This window comes from Oncorhynchus masou, chromosome 10 (genome assembly GCF_036934945.1).
Source record: "Oncorhynchus masou masou isolate Uvic2021 chromosome 10, UVic_Omas_1.1, whole genome shotgun sequence".
NCBI lineage: Eukaryota > Metazoa > Chordata > Actinopteri > Salmoniformes > Salmonidae > Oncorhynchus > Oncorhynchus masou.
Genome location: NC_088221.1, coordinates 3,952,776 through 3,969,956, shown reverse-complemented (window position 1 = coordinate 3,969,956; position 17,181 = coordinate 3,952,776). Strand labels below are relative to the sequence as shown.

Below are 17,181 nucleotides of genomic sequence, written 5' to 3'. Positions count from 1 at the left end.
GCCATCAGGCAGGAGGCCGGAAGTATGGGGGTGGGATCCATAGGCCGCTCCTCTGTGTCATACAGCCGGGACAGTGCATCTGCCTTAGCGTTCTGAGAACCTAGTCTGTATGAAAGGGTGAAAACAAAACGGTTGAAAAACATGGCCCACCTTGCCTGGCAAGAGTTCAGTCTCCTCGCGGCCCGGATGTACTCCAGATTGTGGTGGTCAGTCCAGATGAGAAACAGGTGTTTAGCCCCCTCGATCCAATGTCTCCATGCCTTCAAAGCTTTGACGACCGCCAACAGCTCCCGGTCCCCCGCGTCATAGTTTTGCTCCACCGGGCTGAGCTTCTGCGAGAAGAAGGCACATGGGCGTAGCTTTGGTGGCGCACCTGAGCGCTGATAGAGCGCGGCTCCTATCCCAGCCTCGGACGCATCCACCTCCACTATGAACGCCAAAAATGGATCCGGATGGGCCAGCACGGGAGCCGAGGTAAACAGAGCCCTCAGGTGACCAAAAGCCCTGTACGCCTCAGCCGACCACTGCAAACGTACCGGTCCCCCCTTCAGCAGTGAGGTAATGAGAGCCGCTACCTGACCAAAACCCCGAATAAACCTCCGGTAGTAGTTGGCAAACCCTAGAAACCGCTGCACCTCCTTTACCGTGGTGGGAGTCGGCCAATTACGCACGGCTGAAATGCGGTCACTCTCCATCTCCACCCCTGAGGTGGAAATGTGGTACCCTAGGAAGGAGATGGACTGTTGGAAGAATAGGCATTTCTCAGCCTTGACGTGCAGGTTATGCTCCAACAGACGACCAAACAACCTGCGCACCAGGGACACATGCTCGGCGCGTGTAGCGGAGTATATCAGAATGTCATCAATATACACCACTACACCCTGCCCGTGCAGGTCCCAGAAAATCTCATCTACAAAGGCTTGGAAGACTGATGGAGCATTCATCAACCCGTACGGCATGACGAGGTACTCATAATGCCCTGAGGTAGTACTAAAATCCGTCTTCCACTCGTCTCCCTCCCGGATACGCACCAGGTTGTAAGTGCTCCTGAGATCTAGTTTGGTGAAGATGCGTGCCCCGTGCATTGTCTCAACCGCTGTGGCTATAAATAGCAGGTAGCAGGTAACTGTATCTCACAGTGATCTGGTTTAGACCTCGATAGTCAATACACGGGCGCAGACCTCCCTCCTTCTTCTTCACAAAAAGAAACTTGAGGAGGCAGGTGAAGTGAAGGACCGAATGTACCCCTGACGCAGGGATTTGGAGACCATATCCATAGCCACCATGTCTGCCTGTGACATGGGATACACGTGACTCCTGGGAATTGCGGCGTCTACCAGAAGATTTATCGCACAATCCCCCCGTCGATGGGGTGGTAATTGAGTCGCCTTCTTTTTGGAGAAGGCGGGAAGCCACATCGGCATATTCAGGGGGGATGAGCACGGTAGAAACCTGGTCTGGACTTTCCACCATAGTAGCACCAACGGAAACCCCTAAACACCTATTTGAGCACTCTCGCGACGACCCTGTGAGAGCCCTCTATTGTCACGAAACAGTGGGGTCATGACTGGCTAACCAGCTAAGGCCTAGCACCACGGGAAACGCAGGAGAGTCAATAAGAAAGATACTGATTCTCTCCTTGTGATCCCCCTGCGTCACCATGACCAGGGGAGCGGTGGCCTCCCTAATCAACCCTGACCCTAATGACCGGGAAGGGCACAGCCACGGGAAGAATGGGGAACCCTACACTATGGGCGAACGATCTGTCTATAAAATTCCCAGCTGCGCCTGAATCAACGAGCGCCTTATGCTGGGAATGTGGGCAAAATTCAGGAAAATTGACATACAAAAACATGTGTGCAACAGAGGGCTCTGGGTGAGAGTGGTGCAGACTCACCTGGGGTGACACCAGAGTGCCCTGCCCGCTGCCTCAATCACCAGAGGAACCAACGCGGCACCGGCAGTGTGACCTCTGCGGCCACAGATGGTGCACGAGACGGAACCTCCTCCAGTCTCCCTGCGCACAGCACCTCCCAGCTCCATGGGCATCGGAGCGGTGGTGCTGGGGGATGGAACTGACAGACCCCGCTCTGGACAGGTACACCATCTGGTCAAAGGTGAGGGTGGTGTCCCTGCAGGCCAACTCCCGACGGACGTCCTCGCGCAAACTGCAGCGATAGTGGTCAATCAGGGCCCTGTCGCTCCATCCCGCACCAGCAGCCATGGCGAACTCCTGGACGCTCCTCTTCCCCTGCCTCAGATGGTAGAGACGTTCACTGTCGGCTCTACCCTCGGACGAGTTGTCGAAGACGGCCCTGAAACGGCGGGTGAAATGCTCGAAATGGTCCAGCGCCGGGTCTCCTTCTCCCCACACGGTGTTGGCCGACTCCAGGGCTTTCCCTGAGAGGCACAAGACGAGGGCGGACACCCTCTCACGGCGCGAAAGAGCCGGGTGGACGGTTGCCAGGTAGGGATCTAGCTGCAATAGGAAACCCTGGCCGCGTTTAACCGTCCCGTCGTACTCCCGGGGAAGGGCGAGACGAATCCCACTGGGACCGGGTGAATGGGAGGCGAGTAGTGGAGGCCCTGATTGTGCTGGTGGAGGCGCTGGAGGAACTCCCTGTCTCTCCCACCCGCCCATGGTTTGGATGATGCGGTCCATGGCGCGGCCGAGATGGTGGATCATCGGCGCTTGCTCCTGGGCGCGCTTCTCGACCCAAATACCAGAGGCACCTGCTCCTGCTGACTCCATATGGTGGTGTGGAATTCTGTAAGCGGTGCGTAACTGGTGGCAGGGAAGTCAGACGCAGGAGAGCAGAACTAGATAATATCCAGAGCAGTTTAATTGCAAAACCAACAGTATAAAGAAATAACCAACATGGATACATACTCGACGCGCACCAGTAAACATGTGCACAAGCACTTACAACAAACAATTCCACACAAAGACATGGGGGGAACAGAGGGTTAAATACACAACAATTAATGAGGGAAATGAAAACCAGGTGTGTAGGAAAACAAGACAAAACAAATGAATAGTGGATCGACGATGGCTAGAAGACCGGTGACGCCGAACGCCGCCCGAACAAGGAGAGGAACTGACTTCGGTGGAAGTCATGACAGTAAATGACATCGTCGAGGATCTGTAGGATAGTCAGTTTTACGAGGGTATGTTTGGCAGCATAAGTGAAGGATGCTTTGTTGCGAAATAGGAAGCCGATTCTTGATTTCATTTTGGATTGGAGATGCTTAATGTGAGTCTGGAAGGAGAGTTTACAGTCTAACCAGACACCTAGGTATTTGTAGTTGTCCACATATTCTAAGTCAGAACCGTCCAGAGTAGTGATCCTGGACAGGCGGGCAGGTGCGAACAGCGACTGGTTGAAGAGCATGCATTTAGTTTTACTTGCATTTAAGAGCAGTTGGAGGCCACGGAAGGAGAGTTGTAATGGCATTGAGGCTCTTCTGGAGTTTAGTTAACACAGTGTCCAAAGAAGGGCCAGAAGTATACAGAATGGTGTCGTCTGCGTTGAGGTGGATCAGAGAATCACCAGCAGCAAGAGCGACATCATTGATGTATAAAGAGAAGAGAGTTGGCCCTAGATTTGACCCCTTTGGCACCCCCATAGAGTGTCTGCCAGAGGTCCGGACAACAGGCCCTCCGATTTGACACACTGAACTCTATAAAAGAAGTAGTTGGTGAACCAGGCGAGCAGTCATTTGAGAAACCAAGGCATTTGAGAATCCTGGCCTTGGCTAGGTCGATGAATACGGCTGCACAGTAATGTCTCTTATAGATGGCAGCTATGATATCGTTTAGGACCTTGAGTGTGGCTGAGGTGCACACCTGACCAGCTCTGAAACCAGATTTTATAGCGGAGAAGGTACGGTGGGATTCGAAATGGTCGGTGATCTGTTTGTTAATTTGGCTTTCTAAGACCTTAGAAAGGCAGGGTAGGATTGATATAGGTCTGTAGCAATTTGGGTCTAGAGTGTCTCCCCCTTTGAAGAGGGGGATGATCGCGGCTGCTTTCCAATCTTTGGGAATCTCAGACGGTACGAACGAGAGGATGATCAGGCTAGTAATAGTGGTTGCAACAAGTTCTGCAGATAATTTTAGAAAGAGAGCGTCCAGATTGTCTCGCCCGGCTGATTTGTAAGGGTCCAGATTTTGCAGCTCTTTCAGAACATCAGCTATATGGATTTGGGTGAAAGATAAATGGTGGAGGCTTGGGTGAGTTGCTGTGGGGGGTACCGGGCAGTTGACCGGGATAGGGGTAGCCAGGTGGAAAGCATGGCCAGCCGTAGAGAAATGCTTTTCAAATTCTCAATTATAGTGGATTTATCGGTGGTGTCAGTCTTTCCAAGCCTAGGTGAAGTGGGCAGTTGGGAGGAGGTGCTTTTCTTCTCCATGGACTTTACAGTGTCCCCAGAACCTTTTTGAATTTGTGCTTCAGGATGCAAATTTCTGTTTGAAAAGCTAGCCTTAGCTTTCCTACCTGCCTGTGTATATTGGTTCCTAACTTCCCTGAAAAGTTGCATATCACAGGGGCTATTCAATGCTGATGCAGTACGCCACAGGATATTTTTGTGCTGGTCAAGGACAGTCAGGTCTGGAGTGAACCAAGGGCTATATCTGTGCCTGGTTCTACATGTTTTGAATGGAGCATGCTTATTTAAGATGGTGAGGACGGAACTTTTAAAGAATATCCAGGCATCCTCTACTGACGGGATGAGGTCAATGTCATTCCAGGATACCCCGGCCAGGTTTATTAGAAAGGCCTGCTCGCTGAAGTATTTTAGGAAGCGTTTGACAGCGATGAGGGGTGGTCGTTTGACCGCAGACCCATTACGGATGTAGGCAATGAGGCAGTGATCGCTGAGATCTTGGTTGAACACAGCAGAGGTGTATTTGGAGGGCGAGTTGGTTAAGATGATACCTATGAGGTTGCCCTTGTTTACGGATTTGGGGTTGTACCTGGTAGGTTCATTGATTATTTGTGTGAGATTGAGGGCATCAAGCTTAGATTGTAGGTTGGCCGGGGTGTTAAGCATGTCCCAGTTTAGGTCACCTAGCAGCACAAGCTCAGAAGATAGATGGGAGGCAATCAAGTCGCATATGGTGTCCAGGGCACTGCTGGGGACAGAGGGTGGTCTATAGCAAGCAGCAACGGTGAGAGACTTGTTTCTGGAAAGGTGGATTTTTAGAAGTAGAAGCTTGAATTGGTATGCCACAGACCTGGATAGTATGACGGAACTCTGCAGGCTATCTCTGCAGTAGATTGCAACACCGCCCCCTTCGGCAGTTCAATCTTGTCCGAAAATGTTGTGAAGGGTTTTCTCCAGTGGTTTGAATGTGGAATTGGTCTGTCTGTCTGTCTGTCTGTCTGTCTGTCTGTCTGTCTGTCTGTCTGTCTCTGACTCTGACTTTGTCCCCCTCTGCCGCTCTTTCCATCTTTCTGTCTTCCAGCTTTGTTCAACTTGATTCCTGTGGGTCTCCGAGTTGTTGCGATTCAGTCTGTGAAGACAGGGTTATACATCTCCATGAACGGGGAGGGCCATCTGTACACATCAGTGAGTAACAGTCTATTCTATTCCGTTTTATTCTGTTACATTCAACTGTATTTTCAGCTTCTGTAATATTTAAGGCATGAAGGAATGACACACACAGGTCATGCAAATAATAATTCAAGAAACAGTCAATATACATTACATGCAAGTGGCTATTGAGAGCATTCAGAATGTTTCCAGATCCCTTGACTTTTTCCACTTTTTTGTTATGTTACAGCCTTATTCTAAAATGTATTAAATTGTTTGTTTTTTTACCTTATCAATCTACACACAATACCCCATAATGACAAAGCAAAAAATATTTTTTTTCAAATGTATAAAAAAACTAAACTGAAATATCACATTTACATAACTATTCAGACCCTTTACTCAGTACTTTGTTGAAGCAACTTTGGCAGTGATTATAGCCTTCAGTCTTCTTAGATATGACGCTACATGCTTGGCACCTGCATTTGGGGAGTTTCTTCCATTCTCCTCTACAAATTCTCTCAAGCTCTGTCTGGTTGGATAGGGAGCCTTGCTGCACAGCTATTTTCAGGTCTCTCCAGAGATGTTCGATCGGGTTCAAGTCCGGACTCTGGCTGGGCCAGTCAAGGACATTCTGAGACTTGTCCCAAAGCCATTCCTGCATTGTCTTGGCTGTGTGATTAGGGTCATTGTCCTGTTGGAAGGTGAACCTTCGCCCCAGTCTGAGGTCCTGAGCGCTCTGGAGCAGATTTTCATCAAGGATCTTTCTGTACTTTGCTCGGTTCATCGTCCTGTCCACTCTTCCAGTCCCTGCTGTTGAAAAACATTTCCACAGCATGATGCTGCCGCCACTATGCTTCTCTGTAGGGATGATGCCAGGTTTCCTCCAGACGTGATGCTTGGCATTCAGGCCAAAAAGTTAAATCTTGGTTTCATCAAACCATATAATCTTGTCTTTCATGGTCTGAGAGTCTTATGTTGCCTTTTGGCAAACTGCAAGCGGTCTGTCATGTTCCTTTTGCAGAGGAGTTTCTTCTGTTTGCCCACTCTACCATAAAGGCCTGATTGGTGGAGTACTGCCGAGATAGTTGTCCTTCTGGAAGGTTCTCCCATCTCCACAGAGGATTTCTAGAGCTCTTTTAGATTGACCATCGGGTTCTTGGTCACCTCCCTGACCAAGGCCCTTCTCCCCCGATTGCTCAGTTTGGCCGGGCGGCCAGCACTAGGAAGAGTATTGGTGGTTCCAAACTTCTTCCATTTAAGAATTTTTGGGGCCACTGTGTTCTTGGGGACCTTCAATGTTGCAGAAATGTTTTGTTGCCCCTCCCCAGGTCTGTGCCTCGATACAATCCTATCTTGGCTCTATGAACAGTTCCTTCGACCTAATGGCTTGGTGTTTGCTCTGACATGCACTGTCAACTGTGGGACCTTATAAAGACAGGTGTGTGCCTTTCCAAATCATGTCCAATCAATTGAATTTACCACAGTTGGACTCCAATCAAATTGTAGAAACATCTCAAGGATGATTAATGGAAACAGGATGCACCTGAGCTCAATTTTGAGTCTCATAGTAAAGGATCTGAATACTTATGTAAATAAGGTATTACTGTTTTTTATTTGAAATAAATTTGCAACAATTTTGAAAAACTTGTTAATTTTTAAATCCATTTTAGAATATGCAACAAAATGTGGAAAAAGTCAAGGGGTCTGAATACTTTCCGAAGGCACTGTATGTCCACTGTATGTCCAGCACTGTATGTCAGCACTGTATGTCTCAGACACCTTTGTTATCATATCACATTGTACATTTTAGAGACCCACACACGCACACACACACACACACACACACACACACACACACACACACACACACACACACACACGAACACACACACACACACACACATAAAAACACATAATCAAATCCCACTGTTTATTCTAAAGGGAAGATGTCGACCTTCTCTTCGTTTCCGGCATCAGAGTTAAAACCTTTTGCAGCAGAGCAATGTTGGTGTTGATAATATTTACTGCAGTATTTCAAGGCTAATTGCTCTGCAGAGAAGATGAGAAATCCCATTGCACACGGTTTCATGCATATAGATTTATATTAATCACATCAAGTACCTTTATAATCACATCAACTGGATATTTGCGGTCCATGCATCAAGAAAAACAATAAATGGTGCAACATGGAAATGGAGAGACAGTTTGTCATGCTGTGTAGAATAACATATTTCTGTTTTATTGTATTGTATATATTTTATTTTAGATGAAAAATGTAAGCATGTTTTTTTCTAAATTGGAATTAAGAATTGAAGACCGAACAAAATAAAGTAAAATAAAGGTTATGCGAAGGAATACAGTATGATGTGTCAATGAAGACTCATATTTTAACCTTTTACATCTGGTGCAAAGAGCCTCATGCTTTGGTGATTACTTGGGAAAAGAAACACAATCGGGATGTATCTATATACAGCAAATCATTTACATATCATGATATGTTAATGCTCCTGTGCAGTGATATGGATGTTTGAGAGCCTTATACACAAAGTGTACAAATTCCTGACACTGAGTTGCATCCCTCACTTTTGTCCTCAGAACAGCCTCAATTCGTTGGGGCATGGGCTCTACGAGGTGTCGAAAGCGTTCCACAGGGATGTTGGCCCATGTTGACTCCAATGTTTCCCACAGTTGTGTCAAGTTGGCTGGATGTCCTTTGGGTGGTGGACCATTCTTCATACACACGGGAAACTGTTGAGCGTGAAAAACCCAGCAGAGTTGCAGTTCTTGACGCAAACCGGTGCCCCTGGCACCTACTACCATACCCTGTAACTCGTTTGTCTTGCCCATTCACCCTCTGAATGGCACACATACACCCTCTGAATGGCACCCATACATAATCCATGTCTCAATTGTCTCAATGCTTAAAAATCCTTCATTAACATGTTTCCTCACCTTCATCTACACTGATTGAAGTGTATTTATCAAGTGACATCAATAAAGGATCGTAGCTTTCACCTGGATTCACCTGGTCAGTCTGTCATGGAAAGTGCATCTCAATGATTTGTTAGCGTAGTTGCTCTATAACCACAGGTCCCATTTTGAACCGTGTGTTCTCAAGGTAACTAGTTTGTGTAGTCATGAACTACTTTCTCTTACTCATGGCCAGTTGTAACAGACTGCAGTGTCAGTGGCCTGACTGCGGTATTGACTTTTCCTCTGTAAAATACACCATCCTCATGGCAGGCAGCCTTGAAGATGGTAAAACCCCACTCCAATCACCGCCCTCTTCTCTCTTGTTTCTGAAATGCATCATGTGATAACAAAGATGGTTGCATGTCCTAGCTGGACCAATTTTGCATGTAATGTGTATTGACAGTTTCTTCATTTATTATTTGCTTGACCTGTGTCATGCTTTTATGTCCTAAATGCCACACAAGAAGAAAATACAGTTGTTCGACTAGAAATTATGAGAAACAATTATAATCAAATTGAATTAAGATGATAACACTCCACCATTCCACCCACAACCCTCTTTTCCTCTCTCATCTCTACTTTTCTCTTCCCTTCTCCATCTTCGACTACCTGTATTTCTCTCTCTTCTCCTCTCCTCTCAGTTCCCCCTTATCTCCTCTCTCTTTTCATTTCCTTTCATTTCCAATCCTAATTAGCTATATTAATCAGGATGAAGAACATCCTAACCTCGTCTCCCAGATAGGGAGATCCATCAGGATCAGTGCCCTAAAATCCCTCTCACGTCTTCCCATCCCACATAGAGCATCAGGGACACTGAAATCTCATTCCCCTTGCTGTCCTCATTCATTAAGTGCAGAGGATAAGAGGCACGGTTTTCCAGCGACAGGCAGGCAGGCATTCCGACGGAATTCCGTGACTTTATTATCACTGCTTGGCTAAAGCCATGAAGGGAATTACAGTGGAGAGGATTGACCTGGAGTCTATTGATTGTGTTTCGGGAATTTACAGTAGGGATTGGGAATGAATCTACATTATGGATGCTACACAACACATTACATAACGTAGGGAATTGGGCCACCACTCGTCTCACGTTGCCATACCTACAAAGTCAAATTGTTGACACATTTACATAAATCAAGATATTTTGATGGGGTTATAATCTGCGATTTCCCCGCCATTCTCACACACTTGCACCTACAACACAAATCTAGTGAGCACCATTGGGGCTCCGCTCAAGCAAGGCATTTGATTGGTTTGACGTGTTGCAAGGCATCACAGATTTACACCTGGTTGCCACCCCTATTTAGCTATTTTCTTGCCATGAACTTCTCCAGGCTTCCTAGGCCACCATGAGCCGCCAGAACAGATTCAATGCGCCTTGGTATAGATTCTGCAAGTGTCTGGGACTCATAATTATTCAACTAAATTCCATTTGGTGTTTTTGTTGATGGTGGTGGAAAACACTGTCTCAGGCGCCACTCCAGAATCTCCCATAAGTGTTCAGTTGGGTTGAGATCTGGTAACTGACACACACACACACACACACACACCCGTTAAACCCTCTTTCAAGGTCACTGAGATCTCTTCTTCTTCTTCTTCAGCCATGGTTGACAAAATAAGGACCCTGAGCATGCTTGGCTAATTAACTCAGGAATCACACCTGTGTAGATGCATCTGCTGTTTCCTTTATTTTGGCAGTTACCTGTAAATATATAGAGGTTTATTTTTTCATTGGTTCATATCATCTTGTAGGCTACACATTCACAGCTAAAAGTTGGATTGCAGTGTAGGCCTACACTCATGGTGGAGACTGGTGCTTCTGGCAACCCACTGGATGAATTGATAATGATTGATGTCAGATGATGGTGAGGCAGTGGGGTGGCTAGTATGTGGACTTGGCTTTCACTTGCTCTCTCTCTCTCCCCCTCTGTCTTGCTCTCTCAATCCATCTTTCCTTATATCTGATTCTCCCGCCGACCCTTTATCAACACATATATTTTTGATAACGCTTTAGTCTTAAAAAAGCAACACAGAATGTGAGGTGAAATGCTTAAACACGTTGAGTGGGAATCTTCTTACGAGCTCCTTCGACAAAAACCTTCAATACATACAAATACGTTAAACCTTGTACACTGACTGTGCCAAACATGAGGAGCACCTTCCTAATATTGAGTTGCACCCCTTTTGCCCTCAGAACAGCCTCAATTCGTCGGGGCATGGACTCTACAAGGTGTCAAAAGCGTTCCACAGGGACTCCAATGCTTCCCACAGTTGTGTCAAGTTGGCTGGATGTCCTGTGGGTGGTGGACCATTCTTGATACACACGGGAAACTGTTGAGTGTGAAAAACCCAGCAACGTTGCAGTTCTTGACAAAAAACAGTGCACCTGGCACCTACTACCAAACCCTGTTCAAAGGCATTTAAATATTTTGTCTTGCCCATTCACCCTCTGAATGTCAAACATACACAATCCATGTCTCAATTGTCTCAATGCTTAAAAATCCTTATTTTACCTTTCACCTCCCCTTCATCTACACTGATTGAAGTGGATGTCACAAACAGAGCAGGTGTTCTTAATATTTTGTGTACGTAGTGTATATATTGGTGTGCAAAATAAATATGTCAAATGGGAAAATAGTGTTCCCATCCACATGGAACAGTTTAACACTGCAAGATTCGCTCCAGCATTCAGAATGCTCTTCTGCTCAATTTGCAGCTCATTCCTGTGCTAATGGGCTTTGTGATCAGTCCCTTGCCATCCAACCAGCCACTCACTCACTCACACTCAGTTCTCTTGCTATTCTCTTGCTGTTCTCTGATGTGTGAATTACTCGTATAATCACAGCTAGCGAAAACACACCTCATCCCCCCCACCTCCTCCTCCTATTTTATCTCTTCTTCATCCTGTCCTGAAAGCAAGTTACAGTTGAAATTGGACGTTTACAAAGACCTTAGCCAAATACATTTAAACTCAGTTTTTCACAATTCCTGACATTTTATCAGAGTAAAAATCCCCTGTCTTAGGTCAGTAAGGATCATCACTTCATTTTAAGAATGTGAAATGTCCGAATAATGGTAGAGAGAATTATTTATTTCAGCTTTTATTTATTTCATCACATTCCCAGCGGGTCAGAAGTTTACATACACTCAATTAGTATTTGTTAGCATTTCCTTTAAATTGTTTAACTTGGGGCAAACTTTTCCGGAAGCCTTCCACAAGCTTCCCACAATAAGTTGGGTGAATTCTGGCCCATTCCTCCTGACAGAGATGGTGTAACTGAGTCAGGTTTGTAGGCCTCCTTGCTCGCAAACACCTTTTCAGTTGTGCACACTAATTTTCTATAGGATTGAGGTCAGGGCTTTATGATGGCCACAACTTTTGCCACAACTTTGGAAGTATGCTTGGGGTCATTGTCCATTTGGAAGACCCATTTGTGACCAAGCTTTAACTTCCTGACTGATGTCTTGAGATGTTGCTTCAATATATCCACATTCTTTTCCTACCTCATGATGCCATCTATTTTGTGAAGTGCACAAGTCCCTTCTGCAACAAATCACCCCCACAACATGATGGTGTTCTTCGGCCTGCAAATCTCCCCCTTTTCACTCCAAACATAACGATGGTCGTTATGGCCAAACAGTTCTATTTTTGTTTCATCAGACCAGAGGACATTTCTCCAAGAAGTACGATATTTCTCCCCATGTGCAGTTGCAAACCATTGTCTGGCTTTTTTATGGCGATTTTGGAGCAGTGGCTTCTTCCTTGCTGAGCGGCCTTTCAGGTTATGTTGATATAGGACTCATTTCACTCTGGATATACAGTGGGGGAAAATGATTTTTAATGAATTTATTTGCAAATTATGGTGGAAAATAAGTATTTGGTCAATAACAAAAGTTTATCTGAAAACTTTGTTATATACCCTTTGTTGGCAATGACAGAGGTCAAACGTTTTCTGTAAGTCTTCACAAGGTTTTCACACACTGTTGCTGGTATTTTGGCCCATACCTCCATGCAGATCTCCTCTAGAGCAGTGATGTTTTGGGGCTGTTGCTGGGCAACACGGACTTTCAACTCCCTCCAAAGATTTTCTATGGGGTTGAGATCTGGAGACTGGCTACGCCACTCCAGGACCTTGAAATGCTTCTTACGAAGCCACTCCTTCGTTGCCCGGACGGTGTGTTTGGGATCATTGTCATGCTGAAGGACCCAGCCACGTTTCATCTCCAATGCCCTTGCTGATGGAAGGAGGTTTTCACTCCAAATCTCACGATACATGGCCCCATTCATTCTTTCCTTTACACGGATCAGTCATCCTGGTCCCTTTGCAGAAAAATAGCCCCAAAGCATAATGTTTCCACCCCCATGCTTCACAGTAGGTATGGTGTTCTTATGATGCAACTCAGCATTCTTTGTCCTCCAAACACGACGAGTTGAGTTTTTACCAAAAAGTTATATTTTAGTTTCATCTGACCATATGACATTCTCCCAATCTTCTTCTGGATCATCCACATTCTCTCTAGCAAACTTCAGACGGGCCTGGACATGTACTGGCTTAAGCAGGGGGAAAAGTCTGGCACTGCAGGATTTGAGTCCCTGGCGGTGTAGTGTGTTACTGATTGTAGGCTTTGTTACTTTGGTCCCAGCTCTCTGCAGGTCATTCACTAGGTCCCCCCATGTGGTTCTGGGATTTTTGCTCACCGTTCTTGTGATCATTTTGACCCCACGGGATGAGATTTTGCGTGGAGCCCCAGATCGAGGGAGATTATCAGTGGTATTGTATGTTTTCCATTTCCTAATAATTGCTCCCACAGTTGATGTCTTCAAACCAAGCTGCTTACCTTTTGCAGAGTCAGTCTTCCCAGCCTGGTGCTGGTCTACAATTTTGTTTCTGGTGTCCTTTGACAACTCTTTGGTCTTGGCCATAGTGGAGTTTGGAGTGTGACTGTTTGAGGTTGTGGACAGGTGTCTTTTATACTGATAACAAGTTCAAACAGGTGCCATTAATACAGGTAACTAGTGGAGGACAGAGGAGCGTCTTAAAGAATACGTTACAGGTCTGTGAGAGCCAGATATCTTGCTTGTTTGTAGGTGACCAAATACTTATTTTCCACCATAATTTGCAAATAAATTCATAAAAAAATCCTACAATGTGATTTTCTGGATTTTTTTTCTCATTTTGTCTGTCATAGTTGAAGTGTACCTATGATGAAAATTACAGGCCTCTAATATTTTTAAGTGGGAGAACTTGCACAATTAGTGTCTGACTAAATACTTTTTTTGCCCCACTGTAGATACTTTTGTTTCCTCCTGCATCATCACAAGGTTCTTTGCTGCTGTTCTGGGATTGATTTGCACTTTTCACACCAAAGGACGTTCATCTGTAGGAGACAGACCGCGTCCCCTTCCTGAGCGGTATGACGGCTGCGTGGTCCCATGGTGTTTATACGTGCATACTGTTGTTTGTACAGATAAACGTGGTACCTTCAGGCGTTTGAAATTGCTCCCAAGGATGAACCAGACTTGTTTAGGCCTACAATTTTGTTTCTGAGGTCTTGGTTGATTTCTTTTGATTTTCCTATGATGTCAAGCAAAGAGGCAGTGAGTTTAAGGGTAGGCCTTGAAATACATCCCCAGGTACACCTCCAATTGACTCAAATTATGTCAATTCGCATATCAGAAGCTTCTAAAGCCATGACATAATTTTCTGGAATTTTCCAAGCTGTTTAAAGGCACAGTCAACTTAGTATATGTAAACTTCTGACCCACTGGAATTGTGATACAGTGAATTATAAGTGAAATAATCTGTCTGTAAACAATTGTTGGAAAAATTACTTGTGTGATGCACTAAGTAGATGTCCTAACTGACTTTCCAAAACTATAGTTTGTTAACAAGAAATTTGTGGAGTGGTTGAATAATGAGTTTTAATGACTCAAACCTATGTGTTTGTAAACTTCCGATTTCAACTGTGCATCTATTCCTGCCATTTACTGCACACTGTCTCTCGTTTTGAGTGTGGGAGCTCATGATCCACCTTTTCCCTCCATCAGGTGTATTTGATGATAGTGCACTTACAAACCCAGCCAATGTCTTGGAGATTGTATTCAAGCAATGGGAGAGTGTACTTTTAGCGAGCAAGATTTTAAAATGTAATGGGAAATTCTGTGAAACCTGTCTTTTTTTAAGTGTCCTTTCAACCTCTAGCGAAGCTCTTTTCTCCTCTAGTTTTAGCACGACTTCAGGTTCATGAAATCCGAGTAATGATTAATTCTTCCTCCCCTTTCACCATAATGAATCAATTATCAACACAACGACAGAGATTACGCAATTTGATGCTAAGCAGAATTCTATTTTTTGACAAATAAGAGGAATGAAAGAGTGAGTCTGGTAGGCTTTCAGATAGAGGAGCCGGAAGGCCTTTTGAGCATCCCTGGTTTTGAATCATTTTATTTTGTGTGAGAAATATTCGGCGAACAAAGTATGAGAGAATACAGATAGCATCAGAGTGACTGAGCTGCCTGGCACAAAGGCCTCACCACAAAATAAAAGGAAGTTCAATCATCTCTTCCCTTTTCAATCTAGTACCTTTGTATCTAGGGCAATAAACTCCGTCTAATTTCTTCTCTTCTGTTGGGAGAGTGATGAGAGAGTTCTCCAGAATAATGAGAAGACGAGGGGGGATTTCTGTTTCTCTATCATGGCTCGCAAAACGGGGACATGTAGAAATAGGATTTATTGTATTCTCCAGATAACTGTAATGGAACTGTTTATGCAAACAGCGAACCAGACACATTTTAAACATGTACATGTTATTACTCCCAAAATACTATTACAACCCCTGACAAGCCTGGGGCAGTGATGCATTGTTTTACTTCTATTGGTCGTTGTGAAATGTTTGCATTAGCAAACCTAAGTGGCTGGTGTTGAGTTTGCTCATAAGTCTCACACTTTCCTGTGTAAAGGTTATTTTCACTGCATGTTGGTTTTCTTTAGAGATTGCCCTCTCTCCTTCAATTCACTGTTCAGTCAGACTGCGGGCGTTGTCTTCATCTGACGCCTGGACTTGTTTGTTTGTGGCACCTTTTTACAATTCTCAAATTTACTTGCCACATCAAGGAAGTGACCCTGTCGAAATGAGATCCTTCAAAAGACCAATCTCACGCAGTATTGTGGTGGAGCTGAGTGCAGAGGGGCATTTTTTTGGTATCATAAAGCTTAAAACGGAGACCGCGGAAGGCACCTGTTTCATTTCAGTGCTCGATTTAGGCCAAACATGAAAGGTTGGAGGTGATGCATGGACAAACTTAGATTGCATCAATATGAATTTAAAAAATAAAGAAAAAAACTATGGGTAACTTAGGACAGGGAGTGTTTGGGGAGGAATAGAGAGCAGCATCTTATACAAGAGTCGGTAGCGTGAAACAGAGTGTTTCTTTGCGAGGATGCTGGAGACGAGTCCCTAGTGCTTTGTGTGTTTTTTATTTTAGCTCAAACTTTCCTATTTATCATTTCTGTCTTGTTCTATCTGGTCCATGCTGCTCTCAAAGTTTCTCCCATTCTTCTCTGCAGATCCTCTCAACCTCTGCCAGGTTGGATGGCGCTGCACAGCTATTTTCAGGTCTCTCCAGAGAAGTTTGATCAGGTTCAAGTCCAGGCTCTGCCTGGGCCACTCAAGGACACTGTCTTGGCTGTGTGCTTACAATCGTTGTTCTGTTGGAAGGGGAACCTTCGCCCCAGTATGAGGTCCTGAGCGGTCTGGAGCATATTTTCATCAAGGATCTCTCTGTACTTTTCTCAGCTAATCTTTCCCTTGATCCTGACTAGTCTCCCAGTCCTTGCCGCTGAAAAACATCCCCAAAGCATGATCTTGCAACCACTATGCTTCACCATAGGCACGGTGCCAGGTTTCTTCCAGACGTGATGCTTGGCATTCAGGCCAAAGAGTTCAATCTTGGTTTCATAAGACCAGAGAATCTTGTTTCTCATGGTATGAGAGCCTCCAAGTGGGCTGTTATGTGTCTTTTACTGAGGAGTTGCTTCCGTCTGGCCACTCTACCATAAAGGTCTGATTGGTGGAGTGCTGCAGAGATCTTTGTCCTTCTGGAAGGTTTTCCCCATCTCCACAGAGGAACTCTGGAGCTCTGTCAGATTTACCATCGGGTTCTTGGTCACCTCACTGACCAAAGCCCTTCTCCCCCGATTGCTCAGTTTAGCCAGCGGGCCAGCTCTAAGAAAGAGTCTTGGTGCTTCCAAACTTCTTCCATTTAAGAATGATGGGGGCAACTGTTTTCATGGAGACCTTCATTGCTTCCCCAGATCTATGCCTCGACGCAGTCCTGTCTCGGAGCTCTACGGACAATTACTTCGACCTCATGACTTGGTTTTTGCTCTGATAAACTGACCTTATATAGACATGTCTGTGCCTTTCCAAATCATGTCCAATCAATTGAATTTACCACAGGTGGACTCCAATTAAGTTGTAGAAACAGGATTTTTTTTTAATTCACCTTTATTTAACCAGGTAGGCCAGTTGAGAACAAGTTCTCATTTACAACTGCGACCTGGCCAAGATTAATCAAAGCAGTGCGACAAAAACAACAACACATAGTTACACAGAAACAAACATACAGTCAATAACACAAAATAAAAGAAAAATAGAAAGATCTAT

General features: G+C 45.1%; 1 protein-coding gene across 2 annotated transcripts in view; it reads left to right on the top strand.

Moving 5' to 3' along the window:
- The window catches only part of fgf14 (fibroblast growth factor 14), a 327,340-nt gene that overhangs the window by 249,097 nt on the left and 61,062 nt on the right, over window positions 1–17,181 (top strand). For both annotated transcript variants that reach the window (XM_064975665.1, XM_064975666.1), the window contains exon 3: window positions 5,471–5,574. In XM_064975665.1, the coding sequence (XP_064831737.1) occupies window positions 5,471–5,574 (104 nt within the window). The remainder of the gene's footprint in view (window positions 1–5,470; window positions 5,575–17,181) is intronic.